Raw genomic sequence first — 7386 nt, 5'->3', positions numbered from 1 at the left:
TTTCATTTTATTTTCACAAATATTAACAACAGTTGTTAACATTAATAGAATTGATGGCTAAACCGAAAATTGGTTTCTATTGTTGGAAATTATTTTTAATCAATCAATTCACTTATCAATTGGTAATTATAAAATAGAATATAATCATATATTTAATTATTTCAAACTAAATCAATTATTTTTAATTAACAGTTTCTTTATATAACAACAAAAACTATTTTCAAACTTATTTTATTAGTTTAATAATAACGATAAACTTGTATATACTGTATATATCGGTATTATAACATTATTATATCATAGATATTATAACATTATTATATCATAGATATTATAAACAATTGTAATTATAAGAAACAATATTACTGTATTTTATAAAATTGCAAAATTATTATTTTATTTAATGATAAATTAATGTTTTATTTTGTTGGTATTTTTAGTCATATTTTATCAATACTAATGTTTTGCAATAAAAAATACTAATTTTATTTGTGTTTTTTTATTTACACATAACTTATTACATTAATATTATAAGTAAATAATTATATATTATTTTAGTTAATAAAATAATAAAAATTTTAGCATATAGTATAAACGTTTTAATAAAATAAGTGTGATACATTATCATATAAATATATATATATATTAATATAATCATTATAACATATAATTTAACTTTAAATAATTAAACTATAGTTTATTTCATAAATTTTTGTCAGTTATGTTAGTGATTGACAATCAGATAGAGACAAATTGATAGAAATATTCCATTGACTACAAACTGATATATTTTTTTTTTAAATTTTAATTATAATTTTCATAAACTTTATGCTATAATAAAGTAGCCGACAATACATTATATATTTCCCAATCTTTTAGCACTTTTGATTCGGTTGTTATAATGGTTTAAATTATTTTCAATTTAATTGGAAAGTATGTATTATTTTTGTTTTGTTATAAAAAAAATTTATATACTATTTTTTATCAATAATTATATTTACTGATATTTATATTGATCATTAATTAGATAAAAGTTTTTTTTAAAAACTTACCGGTACTGTATTAATTAATTATACAATTTTAGGTCAAACTGTAATTTTAAAATTACCAGTAATTAGAAATATTTACAAAATAGTAAATAACAATGATAGTTGTAATAAAAAAATATTTAGTATCTTATATAATATATATTACATATTTTACAATAGTATATAAATTTATTTAAAACTTCATAATAAGCGCTTATACTATAATAATAATACTGCAAAAAACACAGACATACATATCCGACATCAAAAACTATGATATCAATTATGTAGAAACCAGGGATGTGTTAGTATTTGACGGCTGCGGATGCGTTCATCGGGACAGGGATTCATCAGCTGATGAAGTAGACTAAGCAGATCGCTGTCGTTAATACGATATCTGTCCTCTGTATCATCAGTTACAACAATAGTCAGCCAATGTTTTTCGTTAATCTGTTTCAATAAGTCATGCCTGGCCTCAGCCATGGCTTCATTATTGGTGTCCTCCCGGCGAAGTACATCCGACACTTGAAACGGAAACTTCAGGGTTATCATCACAAACAATAGGACACCTAAACTGAAACAGTCGGCAACAAACGGGTCAAACGGCTTCGGTATTTGATCAGCATTTGAGCCGTCGTTTTCTGTACTAATGGCAAACATTTCGGGAGCCTTGTATTCGGCAGTACCGAAAACCGATCGACACATTTCCTGTCGACCGAATCGTTGAGCTAAACCAAAGTCACATAATTTCATTTGACGATTCTTGACCAACACGTTGTCCGGTTTGATGTCCCGATGGGCTACACCTATACCGTGCAAATAGTCGACAGCTTCGACAATCTGTTTGAACCACTCTTTGATTACCGTTTCCTCCAAAAACTTGTTTTTTTGTTTTGTTCAATAATGACATCCATCAGATCATTTTCGGCCAATTCGCTGACAATGAATATAAAACGGTCGCTATGTTTGACCACTTTATAGGTTTTGATGATATACTGGTGATCTACCGACTCGACAATACTGATCTCTCGGGGTATGTAAACGTCCCGTATTTCTGGACTCTGTTCGTGAAGATCAGTGACCTTAACGGCGACGTCGATGTTATTGTTGTAATTGTTGTCGACATCGATATCGGCTGCAATGGTGGTCAACTTCATCAGGCCTTTCACTACAACACAGTTGACATCTCTGGCAATATAGTCGATGAGTTCAATACCTTCGCTGATCAGTACATCCCTGGCCTCTACAGAAAGTTCGGGTAACACTTGTCTATCACTTTCCTGTTGTTTTTGATCTATATTTATCACATTATTATTATTATTATTATTATTATACTGTAATACCTGTTCCTCATCCTCTTGTTGTAGAAACATATCTCTCAAAGTTATTGGCAGACAATTAGTTTACAGCAAATGACGCAACAATTAAGTTAAATATTTTTATTATTATTTTTTTTTATTCAAAAAAAAATTAATATCAAAATATATAGGACTTTGATATTTACTTATTAAATATTATACAAATCAATGCTAATCAAAACAATGTTACAAAATATTATAATAAAATTACTTTAGTTGTTTTTATAAAGTTAACAAATAAATTAACAAAAATAATTAGTTATTAATACTGTATATTTTTTTTTGTTTAAAATATTACTGTAGTTTTTAATACATAAAATGTATAAATAATATCCAGTATAACTTCTCTTTTTTTAATACATATATTTGTCATCACTTTTTCTTAATTAACTGATTTTTAATATTATTTTGGATGTCATTGTATTTAATTGCTATCCACTTGTGTTGTGTCAGTGACAGCATATCGGGTCTGCGTTTGGGATTTGGTTCCAACATCTGGTCAATGATGTCCACCAAATCGGCTGACGGTTTGAATTGACTGCTAAACCGATATTGTTTTGATTGCATTTCGGTCAGCGCTTGTGACCAGTGTTTATGTCGGGCTGAATAGTATGGAAACTGTTTAGTAAACAGATTGTAAAGTACGACTCCCAGTGCCCAGACGTCCACAAGTTTAGCATTATATCCGGGTTTTGTTTGTTTGTCTTCACCGTACAGTATTTGTTGTTGTTTTATGACTTTAATGTTCAATAGTTCGGGTGCCATATAGGATGCCGTTCCGCAAAACGTTTTCGACTCCAAATGTGCGCCCTGTCTGTAGACAACACGACTCAATCCGAAATCACTGATCAGTATATCATCGGAAACATCTAACAGTATGTTCTGGGGTTTGATGTCTCGGTGGGCGATATTACGCGAATGCATGTAAACCAATGCCGACAGCATTTGGCCAAACCATGTCCGACACAGGTCTTCATCAAACGGTCCCGACTGATGGTTACGTTCGTTGAGTGTACCGCCGACTGCGTACTGCATAACAATGTAAAAAGTGGTCAACCGGTCGGCAGTGTTGTCAACATTAAAATGGGTGACTAGTTTGACGACATACGGGTGCCGTAGTCTTTCCAATGCAAACAATTCGTATTTGATATCTTTGGTCAGCTTATGTCTATCGCCTTTACTTCTCATCCTATCGTCTAATACCAACACTTTACAGGCCAACTGTTCTCCACTGTTGATGTGTATCATTAGAAAGACAGTCCCATATTTACCGGAACCCAACTCCCTGTCCTGTCGATAGCCTTTCATAGCTATAACATCGTCAGCTGTTTTATACTGTTTAGTCGGTATTTCATAGAACTCTCCCATATCTCTGAGTTTCAGTTTGATTGGGTCCGACCCGAGTTGTCTCTGTTTATGATCTTTTGCTATTTTACTCAATACCTTAAGTGTTCGTCTTTTTTCTTGATATCTGTCCTTTTTGTTATACTTTTGCCGACAACAGCAACAATAACAACAGCACAAGTAGTAACACATGTTATTACCCATTGATTTATTTTTGGTGATAGAAAGCGGACGACTGTCTAAACCAAGAAAATCAATGATCAGTTGTTTATTGGCAATCAATTCAGTCAAATACAGTTTTATATCATATAACACAAAAACTAACGACAAAACTTACAAAACTTATATTAAAAAAAATTAATTTAAAATTGTTTGATTGACAACAATTACACTATTATTTGTATTATTATTTTATAAATAATCATGCGTTTTTAATTTAATTTTTTTTAATTAACAATAATATTTTTATAATAATAATTATTTTTTATTAACAAAACAAACTATATCATTTATTTTTGATCAATTGAAGTTTATATGAAAACTTATTTACTAACACATTTAAATATGGATAGATAAAATAAATATATTATAATAGTGAAAAAAATTATTATAAAACATTTATCTTTATTAGTTAAATTAAATTTAATTTTATTTCAACTATTTATAGTTATTTAGAAACAATTTTCATTTGTAAACTTTAAAAAAATATTTATTTTTTTTGGTTAGTATTAGTGACAATATTTTAACTTTAAACCTAACAAATAATATTATAATTTTAATTTAAAATTACAAATTGTTAAAGTTAAAGTTGTTATAAATTACTATAGGATTTAACTGGACTAACTTTTTTTATATTTTTAGTTAATTTATTACCGGTTAATGTTTTGTTAAAATATGTTTAATACATAGTAATTAATAAAAATATACTAATAATTTAGTTTTAACATTAATCTCAAATCATTTATGTACTGAATATGTATTTCAAAAACTAATACTAAATAATTATGCAATAATTTTTCTAACTTATTGCTTAATAATAAAAATGTTAACATTAAATATAAAAATTTGCATTATAATCTCAGTTTTAATAAACAAATTTATACAATCATTTAAATATATATATTTTTAAAAAATTTATATCAAATCATTTTCAAAAAAGAGCATTGAATTACAAGTAATTTACAAATAAATTAATTAATAATATTTAAATATAATTGTCTAGACTAAATTTTTGTTAATTTACATATTAATTAAAATGTAAATATTTTAATAAATTATTTTATTTACATAAATATTATGTCAGTATAAAATTCTTGAATTATTTAACATAATTATATTTAAAATTAATATATTTAAAAAAGTATAAAAGCAGCAATAGTTTGTGTATATAAATTCATAACAAAATCAATTTAGTAAATAATAATTATTATTTTATTTTTTTTAATTATAAATTCACTAAAACAATGCGTTCGGTTATTATTTTAGTTATTATGATTGGCTTATTGTTTGGTTTGTATTTATACAAAAAAATTAATATATTAAAATATTATACTAAAATATCTTTCATATTTTATATATAAAACGATTTTTATAATAACATTTATTATCTATAGCGTCAACAATGGCTCAGATACCCACATGTGCAGATACTCAAAAAATATGCGGTAATACCTGTTGTGAACCGGGACAGTTGTGTGCCGCTATTGGTCTACTCGGTGTAGCCATATGTTTGGGTTTAGGATAACTCTAGTAATTAAAAGCACTTTTAAATTGTAATTAATTTTTAAATGCAAACTAATATAAAATTCCAGTTGAAAATATAATAATTGTTTTATTTAGAAATATTTGTAATAATTTATTTCTAAACAAAATTTATTTTTTTATTAATAAAATTGAAATTATAATAGACATTAAATTTGTTTCTAATGTATTTTATGATTATACTTTTAATTGTATTTTATCAATAACCAGTTGAGAATGCTTACAAAAGCATTTCCATACGAACTCCATAACTTAAAAAAATAAAAAAATAAAAAAAAATTTTTTTAGCAGAGCCTGAATTCGATCCTATGTCTCGTGAGACAGACAGATAGATAGACTTTTAGAATACATATACGTACTCTTTCAGGAGTTATCAAAAATATCAAAAACTTAGTCAAAAACTAAATATAATATTTATATTATTAATTATTATTATTAATTATAAACTATCACAACTTTAGATTTTGGTATATACAGTATATAATATTAGTTTTTAATTTAAATACTCAAAAATAATTATTTAATATCAAAACAAATATCATTTTATTTCTATTTCTTTATGTACTTAATGTATCCATGTAAAAAATATATAATTTTAATTTTTACATTTTTTGTCTCAATTTTGTTATGTTCATAGAAGATAGGTCATTTTAGATGCAGATCCCCTAACCAAATATGAAATTATAAATTCAAAATTTTTTCAAAATTATATATGACACACACACACACACACACACACACACACACACACACACACACACACACACACACACACACACACACACACACAYACAMATACASATACATACATACATACATACATACACACACACACACATACATACATACATACATACATACATACATACATACATACATACATACATACATACATACATACATACATACATACATACATACATACATACATACATACATACATACATACATACATACATACATACATACATACATACATACATACATACATACATACATACATACATACATACATACATACATACATACATACATACATACATACATACATACATACATACATACATACATACATACATACATACATACATACATACATACATACATACATACATACATACATACATACATACATACATACATACATACATACATACATACATACATACATACATACATACATACATACATACATACATACATACATACATACATACATACATACATACATACATACATACATACATACATACATACATACATACATACATACATACATACATACATACATACATACATACATACATACATACATACATACATACATACATACATACATACATACATACATACATACATACATACATACATACATACATACATACATACATACATACATACATACATACATACATACATACATACATACATACATACATACATACATACATACATACATACATACATACATACATACATACATACATACATACATACATACATACATACATACATACATACATACATACATACATACATACATACATACATACATACATACATACATACATACATACATACATACATACATACATACATACATACATACATACATACATACATACATACATACATACACATTACAGAATACAATCTTTTAAAATGTTTTAACTTTATGTATAAGTATTTTTTTTAATTAATTATCTTTAAATAATAGACTAATAAAATTTATGTAAATATATTAAATATTACTGTATGTTAGTGTTATGTAATTATTTATTTGTAAAAAAATATTAATAAAAAAAATCTATACTGTACAATTTTGTGATTTTTGTGAAGCGTTTATAATCAATTTTTTAAATATAAACTTACATTGCTTTATGCACCGGTAGCTG

The 7386-nt window shown here is 25.9% G+C and overlaps 1 protein-coding gene across 1 annotated transcript; it reads right to left on the bottom strand.

The window, feature by feature from the left end:
* Window positions 1–1307: 1307 nt before the first annotated feature.
* LOC128965693 (chromosomal serine/threonine-protein kinase JIL-1-like) lies at window positions 1308–4061 on the bottom strand. The gene is made up of 3 exons (XM_054312443.1): window positions 2826–4061; window positions 1970–2405; window positions 1308–1907 (listed from the first exon to the last, which is right to left on the bottom strand). The coding sequence occupies exons 1-3, from the start codon at window positions 3932–3934 to the stop codon at window positions 1308–1310; spliced, it is 2145 nt and encodes a 714-aa protein (XP_054168418.1). The 5' UTR covers window positions 3935–4061.
* Window positions 4062–7386: the final 3325 nt, after the last annotated feature.

This window comes from Oppia nitens, unplaced genomic scaffold (genome assembly GCF_028296485.1).
Source record: "Oppia nitens isolate AA-2021 unplaced genomic scaffold, nextdenovo-longstitch-racon4-pilon3 scaffold10_pilon_pilon_pilon, whole genome shotgun sequence".
In the NCBI taxonomy this organism is placed as follows: domain Eukaryota; kingdom Metazoa; phylum Arthropoda; class Arachnida; order Sarcoptiformes; family Oppiidae; genus Oppia; species Oppia nitens.
This window is presented reverse-complemented; position numbering and strand designations above follow the sequence as displayed.

What these genes read in the sequence shown, in the direction of transcription:
- LOC128965693 (XM_054312443.1), bottom strand. Translation starts at nt 3,934, where the DNA reads ATGGGTAATAACATGTGTTACTACTTGTGCTGTTGTTATTGTTGCTGT. An exon ending in CTGTCACTGACACAACACAA is followed by an intron (nt 2,406 to 2,825) that starts GTGGATAGCAAT and finishes AATAACTTTGAG; the next exon opens with AGATATGTTTCTACAACAAG. An exon ending in GCGACCGTTTTATATTCATT is followed by an intron (nt 1,908 to 1,969) that starts GTCAGCGAATTG and finishes CAAAAAAACAAG; the next exon opens with TTTTTGGAGGAAACGGTAAT.